Source organism: Canis aureus, chromosome 19 (assembly GCF_053574225.1).
Source record: "Canis aureus isolate CA01 chromosome 19, VMU_Caureus_v.1.0, whole genome shotgun sequence".
In the NCBI taxonomy this organism is placed as follows: Eukaryota; Metazoa; Chordata; class Mammalia; order Carnivora; family Canidae; genus Canis; species Canis aureus.
The window spans coordinates 46,347,102-46,372,157 of record NC_135629.1 but is presented as its reverse complement, the minus strand read 5'-3'; the positions used below and the strand labels follow the sequence as shown (position 1 = coordinate 46,372,157).

Genomic DNA, 25,056 nt, shown 5'->3' with positions numbered 1-25,056 from the left:
GAAAATTTGAATTAAAGCAAATCTAAATAATATACTAAAATATTCATGAAGTCTTTTCCTCTGCTCAAAATTGGAAATAGGTATGTAGATTTACAATCTCCTGGGGGACACCTGGGTGGCTCAGCGGTTGAGCATCTGACTTTGGCTCAGGGCATGATAACAGGATCCGGGATCAAGTCCCGCATCCGGCTCCCTGCGGGGAGCCTGCTTCTCTCTCTGCCTCTCTCTCTCTCTCTCTTTGTCTCTCATGAATAAATAAAGCTTTAAAAATATATATAAATAGGGACGCCTGGGTAGCTCAGTGGTTGAGCATCTGCCTTCGGCCCAGGGTATGATCCTGAAGTCCCCAGGATCAAGTCCCACATCAGGCTCCCTGGATGGAGCCTGCTTCCCCCTCTGCCTGTGTCTCCGCCTCTCTCTGTGTGTCTCTCATGAGTAAATAAACAAAATCTTTAAAATATATATAAATAAATAATAAATAAAATCTATTCTGGAACGGGACGCCTGGGTGGCTCAGTCGATTAAGCATCTGCCTTCGGCTCAGGTCATGATCCCCAGACGTCGGGCTCCCTGCTCAGCGGAGAGTCTGCTTGTCTCTCTCCCCAACCCCTCATGCTCGCTCTCTCCTTCTCTCTCTCAGATAAATAAATGAAATTTTAAAATCTATTCTGGAAGGAGTGACTTCAAAGCTCATGGGAACAAGGGAGCTGGAAATGTGCGCTGTTGCCTCTTGGCAGTGTTGGCGTAGCTGGTGGATCTGAATGAGCCCTGCGGCGGAGGCCACTGTGGCCTGTACAAATTCACTTTACTGAGAGGTGCTCTCATCCCAAAGAAGTTTCAGGGGTGGCTCCTCTCCAGAAGCTTCCCATGGGCCGGTGAGAGAAGTGCCTGGCAGCCAATGACTCTGGACAAGCCCTGGGGTGCTACTCACGTGCCAGAGCTCCCTGCAGAATCAGGCAGAGGCACGGTGACTCCTGAACGACATCTGTGCTTGGCTGCTCCCCCTGCCTCCCCCTGCCTCCCTCACACATTTCTCCTGAGGGCGCTTCTTCCATAAATCATGTGTGTATCCCCGTGTCGGTCCCTGCTTCCGGGGCTCCCCACCCAGCACACCTGCTCATCTGGGAGTCACAGCTTGTGTCTCCGCGCCTCTGTGTGCAGAGGACGTACAAGGGAAGGCGGTCACCCTCCTGCTGCTAATTTTAAAACATTAGTGGAATTTAAAAATATCTTTCACATCTTCTAACCTCACCACTCAGATGCTGAAGGAAAAGAAAGCCCCGAAAATTAGAAACTTAAGAAGTCAGATATGACAAAATGCTCCATGGAAGCCCAAATGGTTCTCATTAAAGACCCAGCAACCACAGCGATGATCTGGGATATTTAAAAACCGGAATCAAAGCAAAAAATGCACTCCAGGATTACAGAGGTATTGCCGCCGGAAATAGGCTCCTCCTTTATCTTATATTTATTTCTAGGGGAGAATGGTCTTGAGTAATACAAGCGGCTGGGGTGAGGCATGTACCTCTTTGGACTCAGTTTCCCCACCCGTAAAATAGGAGTAGCCGGCCTCCCGTGGGTGTGTTATGAGGATTCAATGTGTCACTGTCTTTGGCTTCTGTCTATAGTGAATGTCTTAGGATAGAGGCACATTATTTCACCTGACCTGTCACTCAGTCTGTCCCCTGTCTAAATGGAACCCCTTGCTGCCCTCATGGGGCAGAGGCCATGAGGTAAAGCAGTCTCAAGCTCTAGGTTCAAAAGTTTCTTCTACCCCCACAATTCCATTACTCACCCGCCTTTGAACCACAGCGATTTAGACATTTCTCCTTCTCCTCGGGCCTGTGGGACAGACAGATATGATCAGTGTGACAGCCTCTCCTCAGGCCAGACTAGGCTCCCCACCCACTTTTGTCTCCCCTTTGGGCTGGGTCCTAGTCCTCATTGTGTGTTCTTAAGCTTTCTCTGGGCCTCAGTTTGTCCATCTGTAAAATAGGGAGAGAAGAGCACCTCTTTATCACCAATCTCAGTAGAATTCGGTCTCCTTGTCTATCAGAACGGGGATGTGTTGGTATCAACTCCAACAAGAGCTCCTGCTCTCTATTCCTGGGATTCTCCGGGGCTGACTCAAACACTCATAATAGTGTCATTCTTCCAGCCTCACCTGCTCATCTGATCTCAGACCCCAGGGCCTTTGCCTGAACTGTGCTAGCTTTTTTTTTTTTTTTAAGATTTATTTATTTATTCAAGAGAGAGGCAGAGACATAGGCAGAGGAAGAAGTAGGCTCCCTGCGGGGAGCCGATGCAGGACTTGATCCCAGGACCCCAGGATCATGCCCTGAGCCAAAGGCAGATGCTCAACCGCTGCACCACCCAGGTGTCCCTGTGCTAGCTCTTTATATGCCCTCCCACCTACTGCACCTGACCAGCTTCCATTTATCATTCGGATCTCAGTGTAGACCCAGGGCTGACTCCCCCACCTCCTATATAACTAAAGGGTGGCAGGGTGATGGAAGAGTGGGAGGGGTCCAGCTCTCTCTTCTGAAGTATCATTGAAGTATTTTGGGTATCACCTCCTCCAGGAAGTTTTCCTGTCTTGGAATAGCTTTACACCCCTTCTGTGAAACCCAGAGGGCTGCCCATGTTTATTTATTTATTTATTGTCATATTACTGATTTCATTACAAGGGTAGCTGCTGTTTTTTTCACTTAATTTGCTGACTTAAAGTTATTCAACAGACTTTATGCTGTGTTTTCTTTTCTCCCCTTTGCATTTAGAATCATGTGAACCTATTATTTAGTTAAAAAATATAATTCTGGGTTTTTTAAAAAAGATATTTTTATTTATTTGACAGAGAGATAGAGAGAGCCAGAGAGCACAGGCAGGAGGAATGGCAGAGGGAGAAAGAGAAGCAGGCTCCCCACTGAGCAGGGAGCCTGATGCAGGACTCGATCCCAGTACCCTGGGGTCATAACCTGAGCCGAAGACAGATACTTAATTGACTGAGCCACCCAGGTACCCCTAAAATTCAGTTTTAAAACATAAATTAAGAAAAAACATAAGAAATTTGGGGCATCTGGATGGCTCAGTGGGTTAAGCGTCTGCCTTTGGCTCAGATCATGATCCCCAGATCCTGAGATGGATCCTGGGATGGATCCCTGCTTAGCAGAGAGCCTGCTTCTCCCTCTCTTCCCTGCTCATGCTGTCACTATCTCTGTCGCTAACTCTGTCGCTATCTCTGTCACTATCTCTGTCTCTCCCTCAAATTAATAAATAAAATCTTTTAAAAAGTAAGAAATTTGACTTGAAATTTCTGTGGCTTTGATGTTTGATGGTCTAGGACTTTGGGAGTTTATTTAGAACCTCCTATTGCCACCCCCACCCTAGTTTGGAAGGTCCCCTTGCATAAGGGCACTGTTCTGGCGCCATCCCAGGGTGGCTTGAGCAACTGAAGAGATATATGAATGGCCTCAATCTTCCTGCCCATCTGAGCAGTCACCCTGACCCTAACGCTAATCTTTCACTTAATTTCTTCTCTGACCAGACCGCAGACCTTTCCCCAACCCTGACACTGGTACCCAATGTGACCCAGGCATGGATTCCTCCCCCTAACACCAATTTTAACCCTGACCTCTGATCTAGGACTGCTGCCCTAACTCTGACCTCTATTCCTATCCCTAACTGCTACCCCTATCCATGAACTTGACCTCTGAATGGCTGTAACTATGACCTGGCTCCAGGTTCCAGCTCACCTCTTCTTCCCCACTCAGAATTCCAGCATGGCATGGGGGAGGCTGGGCTGGGCCTTGGTGGGGGCAACTAGTTGGGGAAGAGGACAGGCAGGCTTGGGTGAGAACAGACGAAGCCAAGGTGTAGCTAGGGCCAGGGAGGGGTCCGATCGGACAGAGGCTGGGCCAGGAATGGGGGGACGACTAGGACGGTGTGGGTGGGGCCAGGTGGGCGTGGGCGGAGCCATGGAAAGCCCAGAGTGGGGCATGGGAGTGGGCGTGGCCAAGCCCTCCGTGGGCGTGTCATGGCTCGTGTGGGCGGGGCCTGGGAAAGGACCAGAGCGGGTGGATGATGGGCGTGTTGGAGAAGTGGGAGCACTGATCCCCTACCCCCCACCTCACCCCCCCACCCCCCCACCCCGACCCCGCACGGGTGTGGGCGGGCATGGGCCTGACCCCGCGGGCGGCTGCTTTCACTCACCTCCTGCAGCTGCAGCCGCACTTTGTTGAAGGCTCGAAGCCAGTTGGCCTTGGCCCTGGACATGGAGTCCTGACCCTCCTGGCCTTCCTCATCCTCTCGTCGCCTGAAACTGGGGCAAGGGGCGTCGTGAGGCTCCGGGAACGGCCCTCCCTTGACCTTCCGCCCTCCGAGTGACATCAGGCCCTCCGTGGCCTCTCTGGCCCTTCCCCTGTGATGGGCCTCAGTACCCCTTCCGCTTCCCAACCCATGACCCCGTGGCAAACTCCCCTCCACTCCCCAGGTCCATGCTGACCCCATCGCAGCACCGCTGACCCCGCGACAGCCCCTCGGTCCCCTCTCACTACCTCTCCTCGGACTTGGGGGGTTCCGGCTCAGGTGCCCGCTCAGCTGTGGGCACCTCCTCCGGTGCCGCTGGTTCAGGGGCCGCCTTGGCCACGTCGTGGGCCTCAGCAGGTACAGCCGGAGCCTTCTCCTCCTTCTCAGATGCCGCCGGCGGGAGGCTGACACGCTTGAAGTCCTTGGGCTCAGCCACGGCCACCTCTTCACGCTGGGTGTAGCTACCTATGTCATCAGGCACCTCCTCCTCCTCCTCCAGCTCCTCCTCATCCTCGGGCAGCTCCTCCTCCTCCTCCAGGAAGTCCTCCAGATCCTCGTCCAGCTCTTCGTCCAGTTCTTCGTCCAGCTCCTCCTCGTCCTGGTCCCAGCGCGGCGAGTCCTTGTGGTAGCTGACTGAGCTGTGGCAGGAGTGGTACGAGTCCCGGTCCCGCTCGTCCTCCAGCTCGGAGCCCTGCAGACTCTGCTCGTCGGGGTCGAAGTCCTCGCTCAGCTGCGAGCTGCCCTGGCTCAGTTCTCCCGAGGAGGCATAGCGGCTACTGCCAGTGGGGCTGTGGGGACGAGCCAGGGCTCAGCAGCGGAGGCACGGAGCCACCGCCTGACCCAGCCCCAGGCACACAGGTTCCGTCACCCAGACATCCACTCAGCATCGGTTAAGCACCTGCTGTGCACCAGGTTGTGCCCTAGGCACTGGGGGGTGGGGGTGGGGGGACACGGACACACAGCCATGAACAAAAGAAACAAAAACTCCTGGCATTTCCCGTCTGGAGGTACAGGCAGTAAACTGGAAGGGTGACATCAGTGATCACGGATGACCCACGGTGCCTCATCCTGTCCACGCACTGTGGAGGCTGCAAATGCTCCTCTCACATGCTGGGGACCCCACTCAGCACCCTCACCTCCAGTCTTTGGAGGCTTCGTGCTCCTGAAAATTCAACATGCCTCGCCTGGCTCCTGATGTCCCCAAACCTCAACCCGGTCCTCCTACCACCAAGCCTCCTCCATTCACCAGGGACCCATGCCTCCCTGCCTCCACTCCTTGCCTCCACCTCCACTCACAGCCCACCCTGCAGTCTAGCTCCTCGGCTCCACCTCAAAAACATTTGCAAAATGCAGCTACTGCCTGGCGCCTTGGGCCCCACCCTAGTCCAGGCTCTGCCACTTCCACCAGATGCAGCCCCAACGTCCACTCCTGCCCCCAACAGGACCTGCTTCCCATGGAACCACAGAGGAGCTTCTTGGAATCACAAGCGCAATCGCATACCTCCCTGCCCCAAACCCCACTGTAGCTCCTTAGAGCCCTGGGAATAAAATCTGTGCCGTGCCCCACACCCAGTGTGGCCCAAACCCTCCAGCCTCCCAACCTCATCTCTCTCCGTGCTGCCTGCCCTCCCCTCTGCTCCAGCCACATCGGCTTTCTCACTGTTCCTCCAAAACCCTACACTCGTGCCCCCCTCTGGGCCTTTGCCCTGGCTGTGCTCTCTGCCAGGAACCCCTCTCCTCACCTGTTTTATCTGGCAAAATCCTTTGGTGCCCATCAAAATGTCACTTCTTTGAGAGAGTTTCCCCCACCCTCTGGCCAAGTCAGATCCTAATATGCCCCCTGGATCGTGCTGGACATGACTAGAAGAAACATCTATCTCTGCCTGAGTGTGGGCAGCGTGACACATGGGCCACCATGCATCCCTCTAATCTAATCATTCATTCAGTCACTCAACAGGCATCATTCCTTGTCTTAAATACTTACTCCACTCTCAGTGACTGGGACCTCTTTCCCAGTTCCAGGGATGCTGTGGAATCAAAAGGGGGTTTCTCCCTCTAGCCATTGTTTAGTAATTTATGAGTTTAGTTGATTGCTTTTTAGTGCCCATCCTTGTAGATGGCAGGAGACAGGTGGGGGATCAGCAGGTATTTCCTTGCTGGAAAGGACTCCAAGCTCTCTCTGCTGATGAATACCCCTGAGGTCCACCTGCAACCCTAGGCACCACAGAAATTGCCCCAGGTGTGGCTTTGGGTTCATCCTCGCAGTCTGGCTCTGACATACTGAGTCCCAACACAGCTCTCACCCCACTCGGATGCTTCCCCTGGCTCCCATGCCCCTGAGTTAGCCACCCAAGGGCCTTCTGCATGATCTGGCACCTCGAATCTCTCCAGTCTGTGACTGAGCGGTTTCCTCTGCCTGAAATTCCCTTCATCGGACTTCTCATTTATCCTTCAAGGACCATCTCCCAGGCGCCTTCCTCCAGGAAGCCCTCCCTACCCTTGCCCACTGTTATAGTGTCCATTCCTGTCCCTCCTTCCAGCCAAGCCTGACCTGTGGGTTGGGATATTTGTGTCTGGCCCTGTGTCCCCAGCCTCTCAGAACACCCAGCACCAGGCAGCACAGCCAGGATGCCCGGGAAGTGCAGCTTGAGTCACTCTCAGGGGAACGCAGGCTATTTCTGCCTCTGTATCTTCTCCTTCTGAAATGTCTCCCCTCATCCCTGTGTGGCCTGACCACAGCATGAGAGGAGGGGACTTCTCTTTCCCCAACCTTGCCCCCCCATTCCCTCCTAGGAATGCCCACAGTAGACAGACTCCTCCAACCAATCACTTCCTGGCACTTTCTCTGGGTCTGCTGCTAGGGTCATTCTCCAGCGCTTTTTCTCCAAAACAAGACTTTTCCTTCTTCTAAAAAGTTAATAGTTTATTAATATTTGATATCTTACTCTTAGCTATTTCCAACATGTTGAAACTTTGTTCCCATAATCGCTTATGTCAAAGCCAGCTCGAGTATGCGAATGAATGCGAGTGATGCTTTAGTGAAGGAAATGTATTCTTTGGGGAACAAATATTTTGGAAAAAGATCCACAGCCAAAAACCACACCAGGCCACTACTTGGTACCCAGTTGGTTCACCCTAAACACTAGTCCTGGGACACCTGGGTGGCTCAGTGGTTGAACATCTGCTTTCGGCTCAGGGTGTGATCCTGGGGTCTGGAATCCAGTCCCACATCGGGCTCCCCACAGAAGAGGCTTCTCCTTCTGCCTATGTCTCTGCCTCTCTCTGTGCGTCTCATGAATAAATAAATAAAATATTAAAAAAAATAAACACTGGTCCTTATGACTTACCAGCTGTTGTGACCTCAAACAAAGGACTTAACCTCTCTGTGCCTTGATTCTCCATCTGCCAAATAGGACTAATAGTATTCCCACTCAGAGAATTAAGTGAGATGACAAAGGGAAGGTGCGTTGGTCCAGCACTGGGCACATGGTTAGCTCCAAACGCCATTATTTGTGCTGTGTACCTAACGGTCACTGTGTAGCACTTTCAGACACCACCCTAAGTGGAATATTTACAAATATTCAAACTGCTTAATATCATGTTCGTCATCATTCTGTTTGGAAACCAGGGCTGGGGTGATCAGGTCAGCGAGGAGGGCCCGCACAAGAGTCAGCCTCTCAGGCTTGAGGACCAGCACCTGCACTGAGAGGTGCCATGGTCCATGAGCACCAGGGGACTCACCTACTGAACAGATCTAGGGACAGCCTACTTTCAAGGGACTAGTGATGATGTCTAGACTGAACAGGGGCAGCTCCAAGTCACCGTGCCCATGGCTCCCATTCAGAAACCCAGAGTCAGGCCATTAGGGAGGGCTGGGCAGGACCATGCCAGGACCACCAGCTGGCTGCTTGCTGGGCGTCCTTCCAACATCACTATGCTTCACCACCCTCCACGAATGTTCGTCTCTTCCTCCACCCACCCCTCCCCTGCCCAGTCAGAGAGCACACAGTGCCCTTAAAGGGAGCGCCAAGGCACCCCCATTTTCAGGGGCAGCTCTCAGGGGCCTTCTGACTTAGCCCTCTTTCTTCAGCCAAAACGGATCATCTTTTACCAAGTGTATGAGATTTTCTTACAAGATCAAGAGTAAAGAAAGGGCTCTATTAGGGCACCGGGGTGGCTCAATGGTTGAGCGTCTGCCTTTGGCTCAGGTCGTGATCCTGTGGTCCGGGGATCGAGTCCCGTATCAGGCTCCCCTCAGAGAGCCTGTTTTTCCCTCTGCCTGTGTCTCTGCCTCTCTCTCTGTGTCTCTCATGAATAAATAAATAAAATCTTTAAAAAAGAAAGAAAGAAAGGGCTCTATTACCCACCAGAAAGTATGAATGCTGCTTTCCTAAACCCACTTACCTCCACCTCCAGCTTCCCTGGGTCCTCTACCCCTCTCTCCACTCTGGGGCCCAGAGCCAGATACACGCACATGCACACGCATTGATCCCCTTCTCCGCGGTGTTTACCTGAGGGCCCGTGGCTCGGAGAACTCCTCATAACTGTGCATGGAGTCACTGTAGGATTCCCGGGAACCCAGGGGTGGCGGGCGGACAGAGTACTGGTGGACTGAGGCATTGGGTTGGGATGTAGTGTAATAGGGTGGCGGGATGCTGTTGCTTGTCTCACTGCGATAGTCACTGTCACGATCGTCCACTGCACTGTCAGGGTCATCATCTAGAAGAGAGAGGAGGGGAGGGGAGAGAGTGAGGAGGGGAGGGAGAGAGAACACACAATGAAAGCCAATCCCAATCTCTCAGACTCCTCAGACTAGGGAAATCTTCAGTGGCTGCTAACCCAAGCAGGGGAATCTTGGCCAGAATGAATAAAAGACCTTGGGTCCTGTTAATAGAAGTAGAAGCTTTAGGATAAGGGAGGGGAAAACTCTGCTTTGCCAGTCAGACTGGACTCAGAGTTTTGGGTCCAAAGTAGGTCCTACAATGTGAGAAGGATAAGGACAAATTGGAGGGTGTCCTTCAGCTCAAATGTGAGCACGGACTTTGCTAAAGTCCAAGCTCTCTGAAAACAAGAGGAGTTTTTCCATCAGACGGTGAGCTTCCCATAACAGGAGTCACACACTCAGGGAAAAGTTTAGAGGGAAGTCAGGAGGACAAGGTGGAGTATAAATTTCCTTTAACTCTCAGAGATTTCCTGATATCCAAGGGTGTGGATCTTAGGTCTGAACTCACGTGTGGGAAGAAAGAAGGGGCTCTGACAGATACTATAGTCCTCAAAAAGGATTGCATTCTTAGTTAGCAAGACCGCCACACACTCAGAATCTATCACTAAAATGGAAAAGGGTGGAATTGCTGAACTTCAAGTGTTTTATGAGAATTAAGGGACATTTTAGTTTGGTTTATTTTCCTTGATAAGAAAAGAACAGTGTGGAAGGATGTTAGATTGTAGTGGGACGGGAGAGACTCCATTTATTTAGAAAGTGACATTTGAGGGGCACATGGGTGGCTCAGTCATGAAATACCCCACTCTTGATTTTGGATCAGGTCATGATCTTAGGGTTGTGAGGTCAAACCCTGTGTCTGGCTCAGTGGGGAGTCTGCTTGAAATTCTTTCCCTCTGCTCCTCCTTGCACCAACCCCCCACCACCACCCTGGGCACGTGTGCGTGTGCATGCTCTCTCTTTAAAAAAAATAGAAAGCAATACTTGAAAATAAATGGGCTGCAAAAAAAATTAAATTAAACCTCTGACTAGGTGGTCTATGGTACTCTCAGCAATGGCATCAATTTACTGGTGATATTAAATACCAAGAAGGTTGCTTGCCCCTTTTTACGCCTGTTAAGTTTTTTTGGCTCATTTCCCAGATGTTTGTGTGCTTTTATTGCCTTATTATTTTAACCTTCTAAGTTTTTTCCAGCTAGTCGTGTCTGTTTCTATATATTTGACAAGCAGGTCCTTTTTTTTTTAATGTTTACCACATCAAATTTATTTATTTATTTATTTATTTATTTATTTATTTAGCATTCTGAGAAAACTTACATTCATTTTCAGCTAGCGAAGCTGGCCTTACCAAGGTGATTCTGGCTTCCTGGTTTCTCATCTGACTTGGACCACTGTGACCTACAAGCTTTTTATCCTGTCCCTGTCATACGTGGCCAGCATCTGATTGATGCGCTCTGTGCCATCATCAATGCTGGCATTTTAGGCAGAAGCAGATGTGAATCTCCATGGTTCAGATCCGCAGGCATTGGGGTGGAACTGTGAGGCCATAAGAGCCTGAAGTGGGGGATCTGAAACCCAGACAGTACCCCCTGGAAGTCTGGACAATTTGTCAGTGTCACCAAATTGCTCCCTTGACCAACTGGTTTTCTATCCAATTACCTGGGTGTATAGTCTTTAGGCAAATGGGCATTCTTCCTACCAAACTGTTGTTGACCGGGCCAAGACATTTCCAACCAAATTGCATGAGGCTGTGGGTGTATTATTAATTTTTTTCTGACAAGCTGTCTTGTTTTGGGAGCAAATTGCTTCCTATTGGATTCTTTCTGCTTCTACCTAGACTCTGCTTTTTTACCAAATAGCTTTTTGCCAAATTGCCTGCTTCCCAATAGGTATTTTCAACCACTCTTGTTTTGACCCAATTGTCTTTGTTCTTCCTGATCCAATTTATCAGCTTTCGCCAAACTGGTTTCAGCCAAAATTGTCTTCGTTTTTAACTGTACTATTTGTTGGTGGCAAATTGTTTGTTACCAAGCCCTCTTGTTTGCCAAATGCCTATTTTGGCTAAATTGGTTTTTGACAAATTGTTTTGGATCAAAGTATTTGTGAACAGTTTCCCTGGTCCTGGAGGGAGGGCATAGTGGAGGTTGTCCATCAGGATATGGGGCGGGGGGCACCGGGTGGAGGAGCTCCCAGCTGGTGGGGTAGAGGGAAGGAGGAAGATTCATGCTCAGGCTAAAAGACTGGATTTCTCTGGGAAGAGCAGGACATGGAGAAAAGGGAGCGATTCCTCAGGGAGGTAAATGAGCCTCCAGTTGTGGGGTAGGGGGTGTCTTGACTCCTTCCTCTGGGGTTAAATTGGAGGAAGATGGGGTGGGGGTGGTTTGGGAGCTGAGGTCTCTGGAATGCTATGTGCCTGCTGCTCCTTCTGATACCCTCTCACTCCCTATCTACCATCCTCGAGTGACACTGGGGCTCATTTCCAGGTGGAAGAGGAAGACAGGGAGACAAAAAGAGGAAGGAGTCACAGGAGAGGAGATGACATTATACATGGGGAACGCGGGTGGGAGTGGGGGAAGGGGTCACAGCGCCCAGCTGGAAACAGGCAGGTCTCTGGTCTAAATGCCCACTCCTCCCAGCTGAATCCCCCCCACCCCAGTAATAGTGCCCACTCCCCACAAAACAAAGCAGGACCCTCAGGACAGACGTTAATGGTCAGGGGACAGGCGGGCACGGGAGGGGCCTTGCCAGTCGTCAGGCCCTGGTGTGCACACCATAGATTCCCTGCTTCCCCGGTGGCGGGATGGGGGCCTCAGGGTTGCCAAGGCACCCACTTCCCCACGGCCTCCCAGAACATCAAACTGAGTACTTACTCTGCTGCTCACCCCAGCCAAAATAATTCCAGTTGCCTACAAAGAGAAGGGGCAGAGATAATAAAAGGGAGCAGGAGGCGGAGGGGGGGTAGGGGGAGGGGTACTCCCCCATCTTCCTCATTTTCCCCATCTCCTCCTCACACCCCAGGACCCCGATCCCCTCCTGCCCTGAGTATCTTCTCAGAATATCATCTCAACCCCTGACATTCGTGACACCTTCAATCATCACCTTGGAAGGGAGTCAGAATAGCCTCATTTTGCACAGAGGCTGCAAGCTCAGCCAGAAAATAATAAAGGGGGCACTCGGGTCCAGGGTTTTCCAACTCTGAACTCTGGAGTCAGCAGGCCCTACTCTTTCCCTGCCCCTTCTGGAATACAAGGAAAGAAACGCTGAACTGGCGATCTAAACTTGGAAACACCCATGATGGGTGGGTTGTAATCATTCTGCTCCTTTTGCAGGTGAAGAAACAGGGCCCAGAGAGGTAGAGTGAGCAGCCTAAAGTCACACAGCCTTCAAGCATCAGGACCAGGGATTGGACCACATCTTCCCCCATCTGTTCATCCTCAGAACCTGGCATCTTGGGGGGAATAATGCCTTGGACCGGAATCCTATCTCCTCTGCTGCTTGGTTGCCCCCTCCAAGAAATGGAGGTGACGAGGGACGCCTGGGTGGCTCCGCGGTTGAGCATTTGCCTTTGGCTCAGGTCCTGATCCGGGGATCCGGGATCGAGTCCCGCATCGGGCTCCTTGTGAAGAGCCTGCTTCTCTCTCTGCCTATGTCTCTGCCTCTCTGTGTGTGTGCCTCATGAATAAATAAAAATCTTTAAAAAAAATAGAAATGGAGGTGATGAAACATTCTTGAAAGAACTCAGAGGTAAATGCTGGGAGGAGGTCTCCATTCTCAAATTGAGTCCACCGCTCACTTCAGTCCACCTCTCCAGGTGTTTGTTCTTTGTCATCTGCTCCTGCCTCCACTTTCTTACTGTCTCCACTCCAATCCTTCAGTGACTCCACTCACCAGGGAGGGGATTAGTAATTACTCAGGGCAGTGAGGACTCCTTCCCCGGTAGAGAAGTCAGAGGACTTTCTCAATAGTACCCCCATATTAAGGTAGAAACGGGGCCCCTCAACTGCAGTCCCCCAGCTCCTCCACCCACCAGGCTCCATCATTACCATCCTGGGCATGTAGGGGGGTTGACAATGGATACAGGGGAGACTGTGAAGGGGGATGAAAGGGGGATGGGGAAGCAAATGGAAGAGGAGAAAGAGGTCGAAAGGTGGGGTGGAGTCAAAATGTCTGGGGGTGGGGGCTCTGTCCTGAGGCTGTTTGGTTTGACACTTCCTTCCCACTCCGGAGGACTCAGAGGGCACTTCTCAGCGGACAGACATCTCCTTGGCCCATGTAGAACTGGTCTGGGTGCGTCGGAGTAACCACAAGGCCAAGGAAGATAAACACTCCTGAAAACTTTAGCCTTAGCCTCGATGGAGGGACAGTCAGAGGAACATGATCATCATCATCATTATCAATAGATGCAGAGCAGTGGAAAGAGAAGCACAGTTGGAGTCCTTCAGACCTGAGTTCAAATCCTAGCTCTGCCTCCTACTGGGTGTGTGACCTTGGGCAAGTCGCTTCTCCTCTTGGGCCTCAGTTTCTCTATCTAAGAAAACAGGCAAATGAAACAGCCTTCATCCACTGCACACCAGGATGGTGTGCCTATTGTACCTGTGTTAGCAGGATTGTCTGCACCATCTGACTGTGGGCTGCTTGGGGGAGTCCGTGCGGACCCCCGTGAAAGCTTGTTGAATGAGTTACAGGTCCTCATCCAGGATCTGATGAATGGAATTAAAGAGTCTGCAAAGTGTTTTTCAAACATCTAGAAGGACTCCTTTCAACAGCTCTCAGAGTGGGGACCCTACGGATCAGAGCGGGACACTGGCATGGCTGTGACCACAGAGTAAGGCAGGACTCACATTCAAGCCCCAGATCTTTTCTTTCCACTGCACTGTGAGCAGACGCTGTGCACTCCTAGGACCTGTTCCTCTGGAGGGGAGTGGCCTGTTACACAGAACCCTCGTGGGTGGGGGAGGGAGGAGGTTTCGGTTGATGCCCAGGGAGGAATCAAGAGGTACTTACAACACTGGTTGCTGGGGACAGGGAGAGGCTTGTCTTGTTCATCTTGGAATGAATACTGAGAGGGAGGGAAGGAGGGAGGGTTCCTCTCAGGAGGGGCCAGAGTGCAGGGGACCAAGATGGTCCTCTGCTCTGTTCCATCCTGACTACCCCCTGCCTCCCAAATCCGCTCTGTCTGCAGGAGAAGGAATACAGATGTCCACAGAGAAAGACACACACACACACACCACAGTGAGAAACACGGACGAAGGAAAGAAACAAATAGAAGTAGGAGAAAGAGAGGGCAGCGGGGTAAACTGAGGCAGGGAGCAGCATAAAGAAGAAGGTCAGAAATGAGGTTAGACAAAAATTGCTCTGTTATCATGTGAGTGTTGCCTTTTGACACTCCAACTCCCACTAAAGAGAGCTCTGGTCTTGCCTTTCTTTCTTCCTGGCCTTTGTCTTCTGGGCCCCACTGGGTCTTTGCCCTGTGATGATCCAGAGCCAAGGAGAAGAAGGGAAATGTCGTGGAAGAACAGGTACAGAGGCCAGGGCTGGTGGGGGAGAAGTTTAAAAAGTCTGAAAGTGGGGGACGCCTGGGTCTCTCAGGGGTTGAGCTTCTGCCTTTGGCTCAGGGCATGATCCCGGGTCCGGGTATTGAATCCTGCATCAGACTCCCTGCAGGGAGCCTGCTTCTTCCTCTGCCTATGTGTCTGCTTGTCTGTGTGTGTCTCTCATGAATAAATAAAATCTTTAAAAAATCTGAAAGTGAAATTCAAGGAGTTGAGGGGTGTGGGGCCCCTGTGTCTCCATGAGGGTACCTGGGAAGGGCAGGACTTGAGCCGATTGAAATAGTTTGTCCGTGGTGGACTGTATGTTCTCTGACGCCATCATTGCTTTGAGATGGGACCCTGATTTAGTCCAATTAGAGACACAGACAGAGGGCAACAAGTGGAGAGCGAAGCAGATACAGAGAGTAGAGGACATGGGGAGACAGAGAGATAAGCACAAGAAGAAAAGCGTTCCCCCCTCCAGTGCTCACCTCATCCTGGTCCCTCATGGCATTCAGCTGCTCTAGCTTCTTGGCCCAGTAGCGCGCCTCCTCCTCAGGAATGTCTGGAAGCAGAGCCCTGGCTGTGAGTCCGGAACCCCTCCCTGCCCCTCAGCCTTCATCCAGTGCATCCTGTGGGCCTCTGGGCTGGTCTCAAGGGGGTGGAGGAAGAGGAAGGGAGGGCAGCATGGTGTCCCACTCCCCCGCTTGCCCCCCCTCCCCCACCGTCCCACCAGAGCTGCCTTGGGAATGCATGGAGGATGAGAGATGAGAGAGGATGAGAGAGGAGCCAGATCCTAGCATTACAAGGGCGGGGAAGCCATGGGTTCTTGGAAAGATGCTGTGGAGAGAACTGAGCTGCTTCCACAGGCCTCTCTATGTCTCTGCTGCTGTTTATTTCTACATGTCTCTTTGTCCCTGTTTGCCTCTTGTCCTACCCCCAGCTGACCCCACAGCCTAAGACCTCACCAAAGATCAGCCCAGGGCAGCTCAGACCTAAGCCCCAAGGGTTAAGAAGCATTTGCTGCCTGTTGGTGACGGAGAGGGGTGGCAGGGGCGTACTCTGCACATGGCAGGCTCATGACCCGCTGACTCACTGCAGCTGGGAAACTCTCTCCTCTGGGGACAAGAAACTTTGTCCTCAGAATGCAGGTCAATCTGAACCCATTCAGGCCTGGCCATGCTCCTGGGTCTAGTGAGGGTCCTGTGCGCCCCACACTCACCTAAAGGCAGCTCGAAGCGGGTGTCAAGGAGGATGCGGTGGAAGGTGGGGTCCTTGGTGCCGCAGATCTCACTGTCTGCCATGATGACTTGAGAGTCCAATGTTAGCCATTCTCCAGGGCCTTCCTGGGGGTTGGGGTGGGGTGACAGGGTCCAAAGTGATGCGGGGGGAGCAGGGATCTGCTGTATGCTGACAGGGCCCCTACTCTCACAGAAGATGCCTTTCCCCTCATCTCACCCACACCCCAAGAGGCAGGGTCATGCTCACACTTTACAGACAAAGAAACTGAGACTCAGAGAGAAGGTTCCAGTCCAGGACAACATGGTGAATCCAAGGAACTCAGAGGCAAGGACCCAGAGAGAAGGCCCTGTGGGGCCATAAAGGGGTAGTCCCAAGCTTACACAGCCATTCCTCATCTCTCATGGACATATGAGACCCTGGCTTCAAATAAAATCCTTGATCTCCATCCAGGGGAGAACCCCCCACTCCAAGTGAACAAACCAGTCCTGCAGTCACAGGAGACAGAGCATGATATAGATACCTCCAGCCTGGAGAGGTCAGGACAGAGCCAGAGAGAGGAAGGGGGTTGGGGTATTCAGAGGGAAATGAGGGAAGATTTCTTGGAGGAGAAAGCATGGGAGCTGGGCTCAGGGGATGATGGGAAGGGATACTTGAAGCCCAGGGAACAGCACATGTGAAGGTTCAGAGGTCATCTTTTTGGGGCCTACAAAGGGTGAATGTTGGGTGGGGAGTGGAGATGAGGCTGGCAATGCAGGCGAGTGCCATCAAGAGGGCCTCCCAAAGGAGATGAACAGGGACAGCAAGGAAAGGTCCTAGAGTGGTAAGATCCTGCTGAGCTCAGCATGAAGGGTCTGAGTGGAAGGGGTGAAACAAAAGGCCAGGAGGCCAGAGAGGAGGCCAAGGTCATTGTCTACTACCTTCAGTCTGTTGTAGCCTTCCCCCTGCACAAAGTGTTAATTACCCACAATACCCCTTCTCCTCCCTTCCATAGAAATACATTTTTAGCTGGACCCAGGGCTGTGTAGCTTAAGACTACATTTCCCAGACTCCCTTGCCGCTAAGTGTCCACATGACTAAGTTCTAGCCAATAGGATGTGAGTGAAGTGCTGTGAGCAGCTTCCAGGTTAAGTCCTTAACCAAGAGGGTGCCTGCCCCCCCCCCCGGCCCCCGCCACCTTTTCTTCCCTTGACAGCAATGCAGATGTCATGGGGATCCTCCAGCAGCCATCCTGAGCTGCCCAGGGAGAAAGGCAGAGCAACAAGATGGAAGGAGTTCAGGCCCTGGTTACTTCAGAGCCACCATCACAAATGTTGTTGGAGGATAGAGATACACATTCGTGTTGTGTAGGCCACTGGCCTCTGGGCTCCTCCAAGTCACTCCTCCCCAACCCTTGGTCCACCACTCACTTCATTGGACTGGCGGATGGTCCGCAGGGGAATCCACACGGTGCCCACCATTGTGTCCCAGATGAGACCCTTGTTCCACACCTCCACCGTCAGCCCCAAATCCAGGCGGTTAATCTCACTGTGGAGAGACGGGGAGGAGCATGAAGAGGTAGGAGTGAAGGGGTGAAGTCTCAGAAAAGTCAGTTCACCTGCCTTAGGACACACGGCCAACTGGAATTCAAACCCAGGCCTGGGTGAGTCCTATCAGGAAGGTAACACAGCGGTTCTTGTTTTATAGAGGGAAACTGAGTCCAAAGGGTTAAGTTACATGCTCAGGGTATCACAGCAGAATAGGACTACAAGCTGGGAGGAAGGAGTGGGGGAAGATATCACACATCTCCTGCACCCCCAACTCCCCTTGGCCCTTCCTTGAGCCCTCAGACCCTGAGCATACTGGCTAAGTGAGGAAGAGGCTCAAACACCCCCTGTGGCTCCCTGTCACCCCAGGATAAGGGCATTCAGGATGCCTCCAACCTTCCCAGGCTCACCTCTATCCAATCACATGGGACATTCCTGAGAACATGAATGATACCACCTCTAAGCACTTTCCACACCCTGGAAATATGCAGATTTGGGAGAAATCCTTGGTGAACATCCAGTTCACTGAATTCACCAATTTACCAAAGATTTACCTTAAGGAATGTTCTCCTTGCATATATCTATGACCTGATCATTCAGTAACTGGCTTTCAGGGAGTTGGGGACCACATTGCCTCTCTCCCTTCACATCTTCCCTAAAATTGTAGGGCCAACTCCTCCCCTCTTTCCCCAATTTGCTCTAAGATTCCAACTGAGTTGTCTCATGGCCTCTACCACTACTAGTGCCCAGGTAAACTCTGCTCAGGGATGGATTTGTGGGATGCCTGGTCCAAATCTCAGCTCTGCCAAGTATAGGCTGTGTGACACTGAGCAGTTGGCTTTGCCTCTCTGGCCCTCTGTTTCCTCTTCTGTAAAATGAGGATTAGAATAGCATCCTCCATCCCAGGGCTGTGGGAAAGTTTGATTTAATTAAAGCCTTAGAAGAAGACATGGCACAGGTTGCTGGTCATCATCAGAGAAGATGGGATGTAATACAAGGCCGTGAGTGGCTCCAGGTTGGGGGGAGGGTCCAGGTCATGAATTCATTTAGTTATCAGGCAAATATTTATTGAACCACCTACTGTGTGCCAGGCCTTGTCCTTGGCATGTGGAGCGGGACTCACAGTGGAGACAGAGACCAACTGGACCCTAGGCTCCTAGAGCTCACAGTCCAGGGCTACAGGCCAGAAATGTGTCAAGAAATTACACAGATGACTAAAATAATAATTGGTGACTAGGGCTGAAATTACTCTCTAATTGCACTTTGGGTATGGTGGTCAGGGAGGGCTTCCCTGAGGAGGGGACACAGCTGAGACCTGAAGGATGAAAAGGAGCCTGCTGGGAGGGGGTGAGGTGAGAAGAGCAAGTGCAAAGGCCCTAGGACAGACACAAGCTGGACATGTAGGAGGAATGGTCCAGAGGTGGAGGTGGCTGGAGCAAGTGAGCCAGGAGAGATGGAGGGAGGTACTGGCAGGTCACAGGGGCCAGGCCTAGAAAGAGGGTGTCTTGGAGAGGAGTGTGGGTTTTGTTCTGAGGTTCACAAGCCATGAGCCATGAGCCAGTTTAGAGAGTGACAGGATGTGATTTGCAGTTTTAAAAATATCCCCCTGACTGCCTGGAGGAGAACAGATTGCTAGGAGGCAGGAGGCAGGCAGCAGCAGGAGGCCAGGGGCGGAGGCTGGCGGGCAGCAGGGACCTGGCTGGTGGCCAGGGAGATAAAGGGAAGCAACTGGCTTTAGGAAGTGCTTTGGAGGCAAAGCTGATGGCTGGACATGGGACTGAGGGAGGAGGAAGTGGAGTCCCAGACGACATGCAGGTGTCCAGCTCTGCTCTGTGGGACCATCGAGGTGCCAGGCCATGCTAGCCTGGTCACTGCAGACTTACAACATGAAATCCTGCTCCCAGCTGGGCTGGCTGCCCCGCACTGCGATGGTCGTGCTCTTGACATTTTGCACCTTCAGGGTCACGTACGTGTTGAATTTCTCTGTGGTGGTGAGAACAGGAGTCAGTACAGTGGCTCAGGGACCCCCCATGCCCCTTCCTAAGCTCTAGATGACCCTGCTATGATCCCTCAGGATCTCTGAGTGCTTGAGACCACAGTCCAGTAACCAGATCCAATATACTGAGCTGTTTCTATGCCTATACCCCAGGCCAGCTCCCCAAGTCCCTCCCGTCCAGTCCCTCAGAGCACAAGGGAAGGGCCTCGGTTCAGGAAGATGTGGACTCTTGGGATGCCTAATCTTGCTGCTTAGAAACGACTATGTAGGGATCCCTGGGTGGCGCAGCGGTTTGGTGCCTGCCTTTGGCCCAAGGGCGCGATCCTGGAGACCCGGATCGAATCCCACATCGGGCTCCCGGTGCATGGAGCCTGCTTCTCCCTCTGCCTATGTCTCTGCCTCTCTCTCTCTCTCTCTGTGACTATCATAAATAAATAAAAATTTAAAAAAAATTTAAGAAATGACTATGTACAATGACCTTGGTTTTTAGCTGGGAAGACAGGCCCCAGGTAGTGGAAGAAAATTGACTGTGAGAAACTCCCCTCACTTCTCTGAGCCTCACTCACTTTTCCCACCTGTAGCCTGATCTAAGAGCCCCCACCCTGTCCCTTAGGATCCTAGGAAGAGCCATTGACTCAGGGTGAGCACCACTCCGCTGGATTCTCCAGGAGATGGCTGGGGAGACTTTGGGATCATAGGCCAAGTCTGACACTCTGTGATGCTCAGAAGACATGTAGCCCAAGTCCCCTGTCACTGGCTCAGACCTCCTCCCCTATCTCTCCAAGACCCAGACAGACAGACAACACAGGACAGAGCAGGAATAGAGGCACTTACCTTGGGCACCATCAAACTTGGCTTTTTTTACTGTGGAGAGAGATAGAGATAGGGAAGGGAGATGGGGAGAGAGTAGGGAGAAGAGAGAGACAGAGACACACCAAAATAGAAATATAACAAGAGAGACAGGAGGAGAAAGACATAGAAACAAAGAGACAAAGAGGAAAAGCAAAGATAGAGAGTAAAGGGACAGATCAAGAGACCAAACAGAAAACAAAAACAAAAGCAAGATAGAGAGATGAGATCAGATCAGAGACAGAGACAAAGAGACAAGAAGAGGAGGAGAAACAGGAAGGAGAAGAGACAGGCAGGGATGAGAGGGAGAAAAAGAAGCCATCAGATAGATGAGCACAGGCAGACCTAGGGGTTGAAGGAAATTTGGACCCTAAGAGTAATTTCTCCCCCTCCTTCCTCCCCATCAAACCCCTCCAAAGCTCCCCCACCTCCAGCTGTGCCTTTACCCACAATTGAACAAGATTCAAAAGAAGGAGCTGGGTAGGGGACAGGAGAGGCCTCCCACAGGAAGTCCTCCAAGATTGCAGCAGAGAGAGAGAACAGCTGGGGAGGGAAAGAGGTGGGGAGAGAGAGGAGAAAGACAATCTCCAGTGACCCCCTCCCCCTGTCAGGCCAGTGAGACTTCTCCCCCAATTATCCAGCTCAGTTTGTCCTACCAAATGCTCCAGGAGTTTGAGGTCTAATATTCATAGGGGACTGGGCTAGGTGGAACAGAGCAGCCCAGAGAGGTGGCTCCATAGCACACACAGAGACATCCCACCCCTGGCTGGAAGGTTGTTAGAGCCTGCCCAGCCCAACTTGCTTATGAAAGGCAAAATCCAAATATATGTCAGGGTTCCACGTGGTCCAGTCTTGTTCACATAATCCCACAGTCCCAAGTGATTTAAAGCAATTCCACTCTTTACTGGCTTTTCTCACAGGATATTAAACTTTCAAAATTTCTTGCACCCTGCAGCTGCCCCCAGCATCTTTTTCCACCCCTCACTCTGTATCTGCTCCCAAACCGAGCTCTTTCTCCTGCTTTCCACAATTCATCTCCCTTTCTCCTTTTCAATGAACATTTTTGTTTGAGGAGGCGATACACGCCCATTTCACAAAAGCCAAGGCAAACGAGATCGGCATACGATGAGAATAAGGCTCTTTCTACCCCAACCCTCACGATCCCACCCTGTGCAATCAGCACTACCAGCTCCTCGTAGTGCTAGAGATAGACAGTTTCTGATTCAGCAAGCGCATATGCATGTGTGCGTAATTTCCTACACAAATGACAGTATTCTACACGCTTTGTGGAAACGTTCTGTTTTTTGGTGTGTCTTGAAGAGTACGTGCAAGTAAGTTGAAGGATAAATTCCTGGAAGCAAAATTGTGTTTCTATTCTTTCTTTTCTTTTGAGAGTCAAGTTCAGCACTTTTCTGGGCAAATGCCATGGCTTCCCATCTTGAGTTCATTTGTCTGTCCTCGTTGCTTGAATTTCTGTCTTGCAAAAGCACCCGAGTGAAACCGGTGAAGAGAGAATTCCCATCAAGGGTGGGGGACGTAGAGTAGTTCTAAATACTTTTCAGTAAATACTGTTTGTTCCTGTTGCGGACAGATGGTGTGTGTGTCTGGTGGGGTGGGGGGGATTGGCCTCCAGAAGCACCAAGTGAGCTCCCCAGAGTTGCAGAGGAAAGAGAACGATCACCTTTCTATGTCAATGCCAACACCCCTCCCAAGAAGACCTAAACTTGAAATGCAAATGGGTTGTACATCATACTCTCACATCCAGATTTGGGTTTGGGAGGTTAGCGTGCAGAGGGAGCCCTTGGCTGGACATTGGGAGAGATGAGCGCCAGTTCAGCATGGAATCAGGTGAAGCCAGGTTCTGCTTATAGTGCTGTGTGAACCTAGGCAAGTGAATCCCCCTCTCTGGGCCTCCATCTCTCTCTCACTCCATCTCTCTCTGTTTTTCTAGATCTAGCTTTCCCTCTACCTCTCTATCTCCCACTGTATTTTATCTCTGTGTCTCTGTCTCCCTTTCTCTCGCATCTGAAAATCAGTCATCATGTGCTGTCTTGCTCACCTTCTCATTCAAGGTACATAGCTGCAAGTGCAAAGGCCCCTCTCTTGAAGGCATGCTCAGTTCCTATCCCACTGGCCTCCCCTCACACCCTCAGCCCCACTCAGCCCATAGGGAGCTCAAGCACCCAGCCTCTCACCCCTGGGGCTGCGTGAAGCTCAGGGATCTTTAGGACCGTACCCAGCAGGAACTACAGACCTTCCTTCTCGGGGAGCTCCCACTTGTAACACCTGGTGACTGTGAAAGTGGAAGTGATGGTGGTGCAGAGGCAGGGGTTGGGCAGGGAGGAAGACACAAACACATGGAGGGATCAACATGCGGAAAGAAATAAAAAGAGGGAGGAGGATGAGGGGGTAGACAAGTCATGAGAACCAGAGATAGAGAAACAGAAAGAAAGAAAGAGACACGGAGATGTCCACTAGGGAGGGCCAGCAAAAAGGAGAGGCAGAGTTGGGAGACAAGGGTTGGAGGGAGAGATGTGGGGCTGGTTGGTGTCTAGCCTAGCCTGGCCTGGGCCCTGGCCTGCAGCTCCTACTCTGTGTCCCTTTTTACAGACCAGGGATAGAGCTCAGAGGGGAGGTCAGTCATTCAAGGTCTGTCCTCCAACTCCTCCTGGTGGGGGATGGAGTGTCTCTTTGTCTCCCTCCTCCTGGTTCTGTTTCTCTTCCTCCCCTTCTCCCCCATCTGTCTCAGTCTCTGTCTTGTTCTCACTCCCTCAGATTACCCACTTTCCTCCTCCTTAAGCCTCAGTGGGCCAGAGGTAATGAGCTCCACGGGGGCCCACCAGCAGTGGAGTGATTGCCGGGGGCTCTAGCTCTGACAGCTGAGGCCAGGCTCTAGCTCCCAGGCTGCTTCAGTGAGTCCAGGATGAGGACATCAGTGTATGTTCATCACTGGGAGCTCAGAGGGAGGAGGGGGAGACTCAGGGTGAGAGAGGGGACCTCAGAGAGAAATGGGGAATTGAGGAAGGGGCTCGGCAGCATGGGGAGGAGGATGCAGAGGGGGTGTGGGGTATGGAGCAAGGGGTGGAGGGCAGAGGACTAGGGAAGGAAGCTCCGGAGCTGGAGGAAGGTCTTGGTGGAGGAAGGCAGAGGAGCGGGTGTCATCGGGGAGGGGCTCAGAGGAGGAGGGGGTTTAAAGGAAGGAGGGGGCTCAGGGAAGGGCTGGTGGGGCTCCGAGAAGGAACCAAGTCCCTCTCCTTCTGTCTTCCTTGTCAGCAAACGAGTCACTGTCGCCTTCACCACCATAGTCGTCACATCTCTGCTCTACCACTTTCCCCCTGCTCTCTCTCGTGGCGCTGCTGGCACGGAGCTGCAGTATCGGGGTCACCGGGGCGGAAGCACCACCCCTCCCCCCCCGCGAGCTCCTGGTCACACGCACAGGGCTATTTATAAAGTGGGCACAGAGGGCGTGGGCGACGCGACAGCTGGGAGTGGCGGGTGGGGGAGGTGCCCACTGCCTGCACGGCCCTGGGGGGCCCATTAGCATCCGCGCGGACTGATTAGGACTGATTAACGTGGTTACACAGGCAGTTGCTGGCCAGGGCAGAATTGGTGAAAGGTGGGAGCAGGGGATCAGGCTCGGGGACTCCCACAGGCTCTGCTAGGCTCTGGGCCTCAGTTTCTGCATCTGGGAAATGGAGCAAAGCAGAGCCTTCATCCCTACCTCCTCCCCTCTTATTCTCTCCTCTTCTTGCTCCCCTTTCTATTTTTTATCATTATTAGAACCGGCATTATTATACTCTCATGACCACTATATTTACAATTACCATTACCATTACCAGGATCATTACTATTTGTATTATTTGGTTGTGCCCCGGGTCTGGATGACACTAGATTCTAATTGAGGTGAATTCCGGTCTTTGGGCACCTCCTCGAGGACCTGCCAGGTCTGGGATGGGGGCGGGTGAAGAGTAGATTCCAACCGAGGGAAGCATCTGAAAGCCCCCCTTCGTGATGTGCTTATGGGGTGTCGGAAGACACAAGACTGGGGAGGAGGGAAGGGAAACATCAAGAATTTAGAAATTGGGCAGCCCGGGTGGCTCAGGGGTTTAGCACCGCCTTCAGCCCAGGGCGTGATCCTGGAGACCAGGGATCAAGTCCCAGAGTCCCATGTCGGGCTGCCTGCATGGAGCCTGCTTCTCCCTCTGTCTGTGTCTCTGCCTTTCTCTCTCTGCTTCTCATGAATAAATAAATAAAATCTTAAAAAAAAATAAATCTTTAAAAAATAAATAAAATCTTTAAGAATTTAGAAATTGATTTTAAGATGTTGAGCCGTTTTATATGTGATGTCGATGGCCTACATGAGCTTTGTGATAAAGACACTGGCCCCACTGGCTTTCATGTGAGAGCAAGGACGCTTACCCTCCATTGACAGAAATAAGCCAGAGCCCGACAGAAGACTTCAGTGTAAAACACAGATGCACCAAGACCCTTGACAGGGATTTCTTTCTGTGTTGTTTACCAGATGCCGCCACTTAGAACTAAGCCTGACCTATAGTAGGTGCTCATTAAATAGCGTTCAGTGAAATAATGACGTGATTTCCTCCTCCAACGGCCCTGTCCTGAGATCTGACCCCTCTGCACGGGCGGGGCGGGCGCTGTCCACGGTGCGGCACACGCTGTCCCTGCTCTGTCCACGGTGCTGAACCCCCGGCCCCGCCCGCTTACCTCCAATGAACTTGGCACGCCTTTTTATCTCCTGTATACTACGGAGCTCTCCTCAGGCCTGAGAACGCAGTGAGCTCTCAGGAAATGTCCTACACCCACGGACCTCCTTCCAGAAAGCTTTTAGTCCCCATTAATAAAAATACCATCATTGATTTTTCCTGTCAT

At 51.8% G+C, this 25,056-nt stretch overlaps 1 protein-coding gene across 1 annotated transcript in view; it reads right to left on the bottom strand.

Annotated features, from left to right (window-relative positions):
• Positions 1-25,056, bottom strand: part of UNC13A (unc-13 homolog A) — a 64,767-nt gene that overhangs the window by 35,082 nt on the left and 4,629 nt on the right. Inside the window, exons 2-12 of the mRNA XM_077859453.1 lie at positions 20,152-20,181; positions 19,205-19,304; positions 17,205-17,322; positions 15,779-15,902; positions 15,048-15,121; positions 14,030-14,084; positions 11,896-11,931; positions 8,817-9,024; positions 4,554-5,093; positions 4,210-4,318; positions 1,796-1,842 (exon numbers count right to left, since the gene is read on the bottom strand). Coding sequence (XP_077715579.1) covers positions 1,796-1,842; positions 4,210-4,318; positions 4,554-5,093; positions 8,817-9,024; positions 11,896-11,931; positions 14,030-14,084; positions 15,048-15,121; positions 15,779-15,902; positions 17,205-17,322; positions 19,205-19,304; positions 20,152-20,181 — 1,441 coding nt within the window. The remainder of the gene's footprint in view (positions 1-1,795; positions 1,843-4,209; positions 4,319-4,553; positions 5,094-8,816; positions 9,025-11,895; positions 11,932-14,029; positions 14,085-15,047; positions 15,122-15,778; positions 15,903-17,204; positions 17,323-19,204; positions 19,305-20,151; positions 20,182-25,056) is intronic.